Genomic DNA, 11,133 nt, shown 5'->3' on the forward strand with positions numbered 1-11,133 from the left:
ATACTTGACACTACGTAGTCATAACTTACATGTCATCGCACTTATTTATTTACTTTTTTAGGGGGGGAGGGAGCAGAGTTTCTTCCAGGCATCTCTTCGGGGGGGGGGGGGGGGCAAAGTCCCCCGAAGAAAGTCTACCGCCCCCCGCCGAACGAAATGGAATTTATATAGAAAATATATACTTTTACCAGTGTCCGCCCCTCTCCCGGAAAATGTTGACCGCCCCCCCCCCCCCCCGGAGAAAAAAGTCTGGAAGAAACACTGGGAGGGAGAAGAAGGGGAGGGGACGTTGTGATCCAACGTTGTGGCGGAGCGTTCGACTGTTTACACGAAAGTATCGAGTTCGTGTCCCTGAGTCCATCCAACTCTGATGGGTACCTTCATGAAAATAAGGCGCCTGGGTAGAGTACTGATTACACTATTCCTTCGTATGCCGCGGTCAAAGGTGAACTCTACTTCACCTGCCCACGGACAGTCTGAACCGACACAGCGACAATTTGAACTTCGTTACCTCTCTAGCCTAATAATGTCGACTCTTGTTTTGATAGAAAACTCCCGAAGAGAATCGAGAAGAGACTGTCTCCACTGCTCCACCGAGGTGAAGGTCTGCCATTAGATGACAACTATAGTATTTTACAAACTCATCTACTCAACAACGTGAGTTCGATAACATCAATAGTTGATGCGATGTATTACATAAATAATTATATATATATATATATATATATATATATATATATATATATATATATATATATATATATATATATATATATATATATATGAACGATGAACGAATTGAGACAGTAATGACCAGTGGCGTAGCCAGGTTCGTCTCAAGGGGTGGGGGGTCCAATTTTTACTCGGGGACTAACTTTCGATTTGCACACCCCCCCCCCCTCAGACTTTCGATTTGCACACCCCCCCCCCCCTCAGACTTTTGATTTGCACCCCCCCTCATACTTTATATATATACCGAGGGGTCTATGGGGGGGGGGGGGGGTTATGACCCCCCCCTAACCCCCCCCCCCCCTGCCTACGCCACTGGTTATGACTTTATTAAATCCCGCAGGAATCATCGTCTTATATTGGCTCAGCCGCTGGGACGCCGGCCATTTCTAGTACTACGTCACCAGACTTCAAGTCTGCCGCCCCGAAATTTGCCGCAACAACCGGGACGCTACCCACCCCAAGGTCACCTGACTCCCGATCCGCCGGCACCAACGTGCAGACGACAGAGCGGGAAGAATACACCTACATAGCTCTCAGCGGCGAGTCGCTTACCCCGCCAGTGACGTCACGTCCGGGCGACAGCTCGCACCTGCTGTCTAGACGAGACAGCGCGTCACAACAGCGGATGTTGAAGACGCCCATGTCGACCCTGCAGCTGTCGCAGGCTAAAGGAGTGTGCAGGTCAGAGATCAGCATAAACCGTGCGGACCCACGAGACATTCAGGTCGCCCAGGGTCAGCCCAAGACCAGGTCGCCGTCCTTTGATGACATGTACGTCAACCACCAATCAGAGACCTACCGGAACTTCCCTGCGCATGCTCACAAAGGCAACACCAGGTAAGTGACACTAGAGGAAACAGGTCAACGTCGTGGTTTTAAGCTGACAGAAAATTTGTTTAATCTATATCAGTAACCCCCCCCCCCCCCCAATCACGGGCATTTAGAGATAAAGATTTGGATAGGATATACAGGTGAAAGATACGTTATGGTAGGGTTAGGGCAGTGGTCTCCAAACTACGGCCCGCGGGCCGGATGAGGCCCGCGAGGTCCACTCATCCGGCCCGCGGAGATCATTTTGTCCACGGAAAAAAAAAACCGTTTGTTGATGATGGCGAGAAACTTTGCCCAGAAAAATCAAAGAATGCCTGGAAGAAACTGGCCCCCGAAAATTGATAGTTAATGCGGCCCTCGGACTGAAAAGTTTGGAGACCCCTGGGTTAGGGATACGAATATGGATAAGGACGAGTTAGTTAATGCGGGGTAAATTGACAGGGAGGGGGGGGGGGGGGTTTCCTGGACCCGATTTTATCGCTATTTTCTTTTAATGCTATTCTGGACAAGTAGCAGATCCGCCAGTGCAGAATAGATCCGGTGTAACAAAACAGTATGGTGCTTAGGCGCACCCCGTCCCTCGACCCCTCCCCCCGAATTACTGACTCAACAAATTTGGACATTAAAAAAACGAACATTTACGTAAAGATGAGACTCTCTTACTTTTAGAATCATTGTTTCTTCCAGGCATCTCTTCGAAAGAAACGAAATTTATAATATTTATAAAGAAAATATATACTTTTAACAGCGCCTTCCCCCCCCCCGGAAAAAAAGCCTGGAAGAAACGCTGCTTAGAATGTATACAGTTATGATGCTATACTGCAGCCTATATGCACTAACTCCCACTGCTTGTCTTCTCTAGGTCACCAAATCTACCACCTTATGCCAACAGCAACATTCGACCACACCAACCACCACTAGCCAACAGCACAGTCTACAACAGCCTCAACTCCTTAGATGGGACGTACACACACCTGAAGCACGTGAACCCACCTGAGAGGGTCATTGATAATGTTTACGATGGGTAGGGTCATGTGACTTGGGTCAGGAGAGGGTCATTGATAATGTTTACGATGGGTAAAGTCACGTGACTTGGGTCAGGAGAGGGTCATTGATAATGTTTACGATGGGTAGAATCATGTGACTTGGGTCAGGAGAGGGTCATTGATAATGTTTACGATGGGTAGAGTCACGTGACTTGGGTCAGGAGAGGGTCATTAATAATGTTTACGATGGGTAAAGTCACGTGACTTGGGTCAGGAGAGGGTCATTGATAATGTTTACGATGGGTAGAGTCATGTGACTTGGGTCAGGAGAGGGTCATTTATAATGTTTACGATGGGTAGAGTCATGTGACTTGGGTCAGGAGAGGGTCATTGATAATGTTTACGATGGGTAGGGTCATGTGACTTGGGTCAGGAGAGGGTCATTGATAATGTTTACGATGGGTAGAGTCACGTGACTTGGGTCAGGAGAGGGTCATTGATAATGTTTACGATGGGTAGGGTCATGTGACTTGGGTCAGGAGAGGGTCATTGATAATGTTTACGATGGGTAGAGTCACGTGACTTGGGTCAGGAGAGGGTCATTGATAATGTTTACGATGGGTAGAGTCACGTGACTTGGGTCAGGAGAGGGTCATTGATAATGTTTACGATGGGTAGAGTCACGTGACTTGGGTCAGGAGAGGGTCATTGGTAATGTTTACAATGGGTAGAGTCATGTGACTAGAAAGTCAAGGACAGTAACTAGAATCAATACTAAATTTAAGTCAAGTTACAAAGTCTACAATGAAGACTTAAATTCATCATAGACTTGCTAGAAGCATTGATTAATAATTTTCATGTCTTGTTTCTATGTAGGAGTGTAATTTTTTTTTTTTAATTTTTTTTAATTTTTATAATTCTTTAACTTTTTTTAAATAATAAAATTTAACAGCAATATTGTGTGGGTAATGTAAGGCCAGAACTTGTGTAGCTTTTAAGGACAGATGGTCGGACAGTAGAGCGCTCAACTGTTAGACCAGAGTTCTCGAGTTTGGATCAGAGATTAATCTGTAGGATGTCCCTGAGTCCGCCCAGCACTGATGGGTACCTGACTCACGTAACAAAGAGTAAAGTCGGATGGGCATAATGATGACCACACTATCCCTTCAGATGACGAGGTCACCTAAACAGATAAACTATACAGTTGAAAAGCGTATAATGAAACACTTTTATGTAGGTTAAGTGGGAGGGAGGGGGAAGTAAAAATGTTGTGGATCTAATTGTTTGAGATTATATCATGTTCTGCAGTACAGATGTTTTAATCGTTGGGGTAATAAATGCAAGAAGTTTAGACCTGTGATTTCTAGGCCTTTCAGTCAATGATTACTGCAGATTACCTGGCATTAACATTTGATTCCTAACTGGGAGTAAGCTTTAAAACTCCCAGAAATCTGGCCAAATGGTCAGTAACTTACACCCAGTTTTCCTGTCAACAACAAATATAGGACCATTTGGTCTCAATATAAGGTATAAATGTAACAGTGCTAACCTCTACACCACCAAATGGTCTCATTATAAGGTATAAATGTTAAGGTGCTAATCTCTACACCACCAAATGGTGTCACTATAAGGTATAAATGTAAAGGTGCTAACCTCCACACCACCAAATGGTCTAAACTATAAGGTATAAATGTAAAGGTGCTAACCTCCACACCACCAAATGGTCTAAACTATAAGGTATAAATGTAAAGGTGCTAACCTCCACATCACCAAATGGTCTCACTATAAGGTATAAATGTAACAGTGCTAATCCCTACACCACCAAATGGTCTAAACTATAAGGTATAAATGTAAAGGTGCTAACCTCCACACCACCAAATGGTCTCACTATAAGGTATACATGTAAGGGTGCTAACCTCCACACCACCAAATGGTCTCACTATAAGGTATAAATGTTAAGGTGCTAATCTCTATACCACTGGCTACTGTTATGTAACATCATCGTCTTATGACTCACCAAAAATTTGGAAATAAAATAATGAACACAATTGTAAACACGTGTGCTGGTTTAATTACATATTAATTACACTGTAGTACAACTGTCCAATATTGGCAAGCAGCTTTTATCAAGACTAGTGTGCTTCTTCCTTCTTTTGTGAATGTTCTCTTTAATCTGAGATGTGGTGCGATATTCGGTGAACATATTGGTATGACAGGACTGCTTCCTGTTAACCCTAGACCTATAAGGTGGGGAGGGTGGGGCTAAAAATAGATCCTGTGACAACTTCCTGTCTCCCCACCACCTGTAATGTGTGGGCTGTGTACACAAGTTGTGTGGGTGACATGGAAGCTTAAATTCCCCAATCCTTTCCAGAATGAAAAAGTTAATGGCAGATATACCTCAACACTCACCAGGTAGACAGAGGTGTAGAATCAATACTGCCATAACGCTCACAATTTATAAATGTCCTTGGTGTATAGTCAGCAACAGCTAAAGTTGGGGTCAGTTTGTAGCTGTTGCTACGCTGCCATAATGCTCACAATTTATCAAGGTCCTTGATGTATAGTCAGCAACAGCTAAAGTTGGGGTCAGTTTGTAGCTGTTGCTACGCTGCCATAATGCTCACAATTTATCAAGGTCCTTGATGTATAGTCAGCGACAGCTAAAGTTGTTAAAGTTGGGGTGAGTCTGTAGCTGTTGCTACGCTGCCATAACGCTCACAATTTATCAAGGTCCTTGGTGTATAGACAGCGACAGCTAAAGTTGTTTAAGTTGGGGTGAGTTTGTAGCTGTTGCTAGCATCAACTTAGTTTGAGGGCTTTGATCATCAAGTTCCTTGGGGATAGAGCATCATCAAATATGGGAGACACAGTGATATGGGGGTGTCCCTGCTCGACCAGCCACTGGACTCTGTCCAGGTAGACCAGGGTCTCTATCACAGGCTGGAGGACAACCTGCAGACACTGGAACAAAGGGAGATAAGTGTCAGGTTCAGGGGAAATAATCGGGATATTTAAACAAGGACGTACAAACATGGGAGATAAATCTGAATAACATATATGATATGATACTAGCTGTGATGCTACTTTCTTTACCAATATAGAAATAATCACTAAATGTAAGTTTTAAAAATGAAAGTGAAAATAAAAATCTAAAATAAAACAAAAAATTATAAACACTGTAATTAAAAAGTTTTAAAAGTTTACCGTAAATATTTCAATCATGTCGATTTGCTTGCTGTGGTTTTCATAAAGTTCCATTAACTTCAACCTCTCCGCTTTATCAGCTACAAACATATATGAAAAGTTAAGCAACAAAATTAAATTATATGCAACAATTACTAAAGGTTTGAGTTCAGTGAGAAAAAACAGCAACTAAGGTATGTTTTAAAACAAACTGTTTATAATAAAATTGTTTATTTAAAATGAAGTTTATTCTAATTAACGGATTAATATTTTTGGTGCTAAAGCAGAAATGAATTTTTAAAACTGTTTGTGTATTGGTTTAAGTTCGTATTAATACATTTTCTTGTAAGTAAATGTTTCTGTCTTAGTATAAATATAAACTAATAATGGCCACACCTTCAGGTGAGAAGTAGGAATCCAAAAACGTAGAAAATGAAGAAAAGTCACATTTTCTTATTTTCTTTCTTACAACAGTAGGGTCACACATATCTGAAATATATCAATTTTAGAGTTTTGAATGGTGAGGTTTTTGTTGAGAAAATATGAAGAAAAAAGTGTGAAGTTTAGTTTGGTTCACACCAATAAAAGTAAAAGCTTACCTGTCTACAAAGAGGTGAAAATGTTTACCTGTCTACAAAGAGGTGAAAATGTGTACCTGTCAACTCGAGTAAACCTCTGTATGCCACATGCCTTGTGTGGGCGCTATGCTGCTCTACAGTCTGGTTCTTCCAGCTACACCTGGGAATCATCACATTGACAACATCAGTTACCACAGTAGATGAACACAGCAACATCTGTTACCACAGGTAGACGAACACATTTTTATCTCAATGAGATAAACAGACACAGATGTGCTAAAATGCTGTTCTATCAATTTTTACCTGGTTTGCTGTGCGCCAACTCTGAGAGTGTAAGGTGAAATCTGCCAGGCTGGATAGTCTTGTCTTGTCTCCGTATAAACACTGCGCACTAACTGACTGATGGGGAAATGTACAAACTGACCTGTCAATAAAATTGGTTTCCAGGAAGGTTACATCTTGGTTATAGCTGAGAATACAGACTGTTGTCGATTGTCAAAATGTAATTAGCATTAAAAAAATGAAGTACTAAAAACTCCCGATCAACTTAACTTTGTTAAGCTGTGTAGTGGGAGTAGATATAATTTACTAATTTTCTAAGAAAAGTTAATTTTTGAACAAAAAATTCTTACAGCTAACATTTCATGAGCTACTGAGGCTGTTAACCACCAAAATTGAGAATGTAAGGGGAAATTGGCCAGATTTTTCATTTAATAGTTAACATTTGAAAGAATAGTTTTCAGCTAGAATTATTAGCATTCAATAAATAATGCAGTTAAAATTATTGCCATATTATGCAAAGTCTCAATTATAATTATTAGTTGTAAAACAATAAGTTAGGAATAACAACCAACCATTCTTGTAGGCCATCTTATGATAACAACAACAAACACAGCACACAGCTTTGACACACTTTAGAGATGTGTAGATAGTGAGCAAGGAAGTTGAAAGGTCACCACAGCAATGTAGGCCAATTAAACACACAGCAGGGGAGGTCATCTCTTCTGTAGAGTCTTGTAACACTGTAATACATAGGTTACCTCCCATTACATAGCTTATCTCTAACTAATATCTCGAATATCATATTTTACTTTATCCATTTTTTTAGACACTCATTCATTATGCCATAGAAGACAATAAAAGTCTATTTCAAAAGAAATAGTTAAGTAAAAAATAGTAACCTTAGGCATAACTACTCTATTGATAAATGCCTCGTATAGAAATTAGCAAGGTGGGCTCAGGAACATCCCAAAGATCTTAGGAGAGATCAAACAGATCAGAATTCATATCTTGAATTTCTTTTGTTTGTAACACTTAACTGATTCACCATACTATGTCATAAATAACTTATTTGCACACTTTACTTTAAAAAGGGGTAACACATATCTAGTTAGTCTACTGTTATTAATTTTAATTTAATTACTGTACCTGGCTGACCCTGACCTTGGTGCGGACACTTGTTATTCACCATTGAACTCATCTTGTTGATCATCTCCTCCAGCTGACCCAAGCACTCAGCATCATTGGTCAGTTTAAACTTGACGCTATGAATACCTTCACAATTTATCCCTGTAACAAATTTTTAAAATTACCTAGCACAAATGACTAAATAATATATAGTTATTCAAATTTAGGGTGATATTGTTAATGACTAAATACATCAAGAAATGTACACAGCTCTAAAGTCTTGAGCTTTAATCCTAGTTTGAGTTTGAAAAAAAAAAATAAAGTCAATCCACTTTGTTGTATAACCTACAAAACCCAATTAGCATTTTGGCAAATCATGACTGTCTGTCACCTTTAACTATGCTTTGATCACTATTTTGATAAATATTCTAACAACTTTAATATAAAAAAAAACTTTTTTTTACAGCTAATCCTGTATATCTTTAACCCACTTTGGTTTAAGGCTAAATCCTGTATATCTTTAACCCACCTTGATTTAAGGTTAAATCCTGCATATCTTTAACCCACCTTGGTTTAAGGCTCTAGTCTCAGCAGATGAAATATGACTGTCTGAGATCTCAAGGCCCACAACTCTGTGACCATAAACTTGGTGTAAGACATGATCAAGATAGCCCTGTAGGTACAAAATATTACTGTCCAACTTTTATGCCCTTACAGCAAAAATTTGTCTTAAAAAAAATAATTTTAAAATGGTTTTGTTTTTTCACATAGCACTACCTTTTCTATGAATTAGATAAATTTACAAAGTTAACAAGTAAAACTGTAAAGAAAATATTTTTAACAAAAGTTTCAAGCTATTTAAACTTTAAGTTTTAGGATATATACATATATATTATGAGAAGAGCTTATTTCTAAAAAAAAATTGCTCAAGAAATTAAGTTTAAAATGGTTATAAAACATGCTAAAGCCAACTTACAAGACCAGAACCAACATCCAGAATTAAATTACATTTTGTTTGCTTCATGACCTCATGAATGAAAGGGGCCATTATTGATACTTCATGGACTTTCTTTGGGTTCATCCCCCTTGCCATGTTAGTGTCAAGGATGAGTGGAGTGATTTGCTTCACTTGGCTCTGGTTAAGTGAAAGCGCTGTAGCTTTGTGAAGAAACTTGTGGAGGGTAGGTGGAAATAGTGGATGCTGAAAGAAAAATTTAAAGATGTAAACTTTGTTACGCAATGGTTTTGTAACAACTATAATTAGCTTTGTAACAGAAAAATTATTTTATGGTAATAAATTATGAATAATAATAGAAAAGATTTACTAGCTATATTATCTTTTCACATTTGTGCCTAAGACACATGGGGCAGATGAAGTAAAGTTCATCTGTTTAAGTGCCCTCGGCATATACTATGCCCAGCAGCCTTTGCTTTCCCTAACTTAAGTTAGGTACCCATCAGAGCTGGGTGGACTCAAAGACTTTCTACTGACCTGAACCAGGTTTCAAACTCGAGGCTTTCAGGTTACCAATCTAGCCCTGTACCCCTAGGCCACTCCATCCCATTATTTACTGGTGTACTGTTTTAAACACATTATAGTATAATCATTTTATATATGTGTATAATTTATGTTTACCCTAACTGAAGAGTCAGTTCCAAGAAAAGGGAGATTATTGAGTTCCTCTGTAGTGAGTTGTAGTAACTGATCAGCCCACTAAGTAGAGAGAATAAGTACACTTTTCTAAGACAATGGTTTATGTATACAACACAAATAATGGAATTTTCAACCCCGTTGCCCTTTCAAAGATAATCTGCTTTTTATTTTTTAATGCGTAGGCCCTGCTACTGTATTAATTTTTAATGTCTCTCATAATCATATAGATCTAAAATATGTTGTTTTCAAGATATATCAAGATATCACCAGTATTCCCTCGCCATCAATAATACATTGCTAGTAAAAGTCGTGCATTATATTAAAAATTAAATCTGGAGCCTTCAAAAAACTGAGCAAAGACATTAATATAGATAACGAGGTTCTGCTTTTCTACACTACAGTACGCTGGCTGTCAAACGAATTGTTGTGAATCATGTTTTTGAATTGAAATCTGAAATCAAATTGTTCTTGGAAGTGCAAAGGAAACAAGACCTTTTGGTATACTTAAAATGACATAGAGTGGTTGGAGAGAGTATCATATCTGGCAGATACATTCGAACATCAACATAAGCTTAACCTGAATCTTCAGGGAAAATGAACGAATATTATCACTTTCCATGATAATCTCGGGGCATATTTATCAAAGCTGTAAAATTGGCGAAAGAATAAATCTTGGAAATATTGTAAATTTGAGAAACTCTGCAGTGTGGTAGATGAATCTGATTGTGAGATAATTAAAATTTTGAAAGAAGCGATTTCTGGCCATCTTGAATTTCTTGAAAACGAACTGCGGTGCTATTTCTCTAAGCTAAAAGAAGAAGAATCTGCATTGACGCATTACACATTCTCTTCTTCCCTTGATGTTGCCAGCATTCCCGATTACAAGAAGAATTATTTAATTTGTAGAATGATTCCGCATAAGATGAAAAACTGCACACACAATTTTGGTGTAGTATTCACCATTCATACCCAAACGTAAAATTGATTGACTTTTCGAGAATAGATTTTCAAAACTATTCTCCGATTAAAAATAAAATTAAGAAATAAATTGAATGTTCATAATGACATAGGTTGGCGTTAACAATAACTTAACCGCGAATGTTTAGTAAATAGCACGTAATTTTACTCATCGTATTGAACAGTTATCAAGAGTAGTTCATATTGAAAGTCTTCTAGAAAATCTTATTTTAGTGCTTATTAATTTCCATACTAATTTCGGCTTTTTAATTTTATGGGGGTCGCGGGTCACTAAAAAGTGTGACTGCACTACTGACTACACTACAGTCTACTCAGTCTACAGTCTACAGACCTCAGTTGGCATTTTTTTCAAACATCCATTCTTGAAAACATCTGTCAGCGGAAAATTATGTATGTTTTCATATTTAGCTAAAAATGTCAAAATCTTCCTTATGGGTAGGTCTAGATCTAAATCTAGATCTAATTCTGTTTTATCCATTTCAGTAACTAGATCTACTAGATCCATCTACTGTCTACTAGACTACTACACATCGTTCGGATGTGATTTAAAACTGTAACTATTTGTAACAGCAGGCTTGACGGAAACAAACCTGTCTGCTTTCGCTTTCTTTTTCGAAAAGCTTCGGTGTTTTTCTTAGCCATTCGCCTAATTATTTTAAAATTTGAAAAATGCATTACGCGTATTGAATCTAGATCCAGGTAATTTTTAAATTATATATAGAAATCTAAACCCTAATATGGCCATATTTTATCTAGATCTATAATGCATGCTGCTTGTTTT

At 38.6% G+C, this 11,133-nt stretch overlaps 2 protein-coding genes across 2 annotated transcripts; one reads left to right on the plus strand and one right to left on the minus strand.

The window, feature by feature from the left end:
• Nucleotides 1-526: 526 nt before the first annotated feature.
• Nucleotides 527-2,767, plus strand: LOC131930496 (uncharacterized). The gene is made up of 3 exons (XM_059287017.1): nucleotides 527-604; nucleotides 1,073-1,569; nucleotides 2,426-2,767. Exons 1-3 carry the CDS (start codon nucleotides 527-529, stop codon nucleotides 2,589-2,591), a joined length of 741 nt encoding a protein of 246 aa, XP_059143000.1. The 3' UTR covers nucleotides 2,592-2,767.
• A 2,493-nt stretch (nucleotides 2,768-5,260) lies between these two features.
• LOC131930501 (putative methyltransferase-like protein 25) lies at nucleotides 5,261-10,830 on the minus strand. The gene is made up of 11 exons (XM_059287028.1): nucleotides 10,684-10,830; nucleotides 9,357-9,434; nucleotides 8,697-8,921; nucleotides 8,288-8,393; nucleotides 7,742-7,882; nucleotides 7,168-7,335; nucleotides 6,617-6,737; nucleotides 6,391-6,473; nucleotides 6,132-6,224; nucleotides 5,757-5,836; nucleotides 5,261-5,513 (listed from the first exon to the last, which is right to left on the minus strand). Exons 1-11 carry the CDS (start codon nucleotides 10,828-10,830, stop codon nucleotides 5,352-5,354), a joined length of 1,404 nt encoding a protein of 467 aa, XP_059143011.1. The 3' UTR covers nucleotides 5,261-5,351.
• Nucleotides 10,831-11,133: the final 303 nt, after the last annotated feature.

Source organism: Physella acuta, unplaced genomic scaffold (genome assembly GCF_028476545.2).
Source record: "Physella acuta isolate Inbredline_101_S28 unplaced genomic scaffold, ASM2847654v3 ptg000099l, whole genome shotgun sequence".
In the NCBI taxonomy this organism is placed as follows: Eukaryota; Metazoa; Mollusca; class Gastropoda; family Physidae; genus Physella; species Physella acuta.

Bases quoted from the DNA above. Each gene is read 5' to 3' on its own strand.
- LOC131930496 (XM_059287017.1), top strand. From the start codon at position 527: ATGTCGACTCTTGTTTTGATAGAAAACTCCCGAAGAGAATCGAGAAGA. The intron at 605-1,072 runs GTCTGCCATTAG...TAAATCCCGCAG, and splicing joins ACTGCTCCACCGAGGTGAAG to GAATCATCGTCTTATATTGG. The intron at 1,570-2,425 runs GTAAGTGACACT...TGTCTTCTCTAG, and splicing joins GCTCACAAAGGCAACACCAG to GTCACCAAATCTACCACCTT.
- LOC131930501 (XM_059287028.1), bottom strand. From the start codon at position 10,830: ATGGATAAAACAGAATTAGATCTAGATTTAGATCTAGACCTACCCATA. The intron at 8,922-9,356 runs GTAAACATAAAT...TTTTTCTTTCAG, and splicing joins GAACTGACTCTTCAGTTAGG to CATCCACTATTTCCACCTAC. The intron at 8,394-8,696 runs GTAAGTTGGCTT...TTGTACCTACAG, and splicing joins TGGATGTTGGTTCTGGTCTT to GGCTATCTTGATCATGTCTT.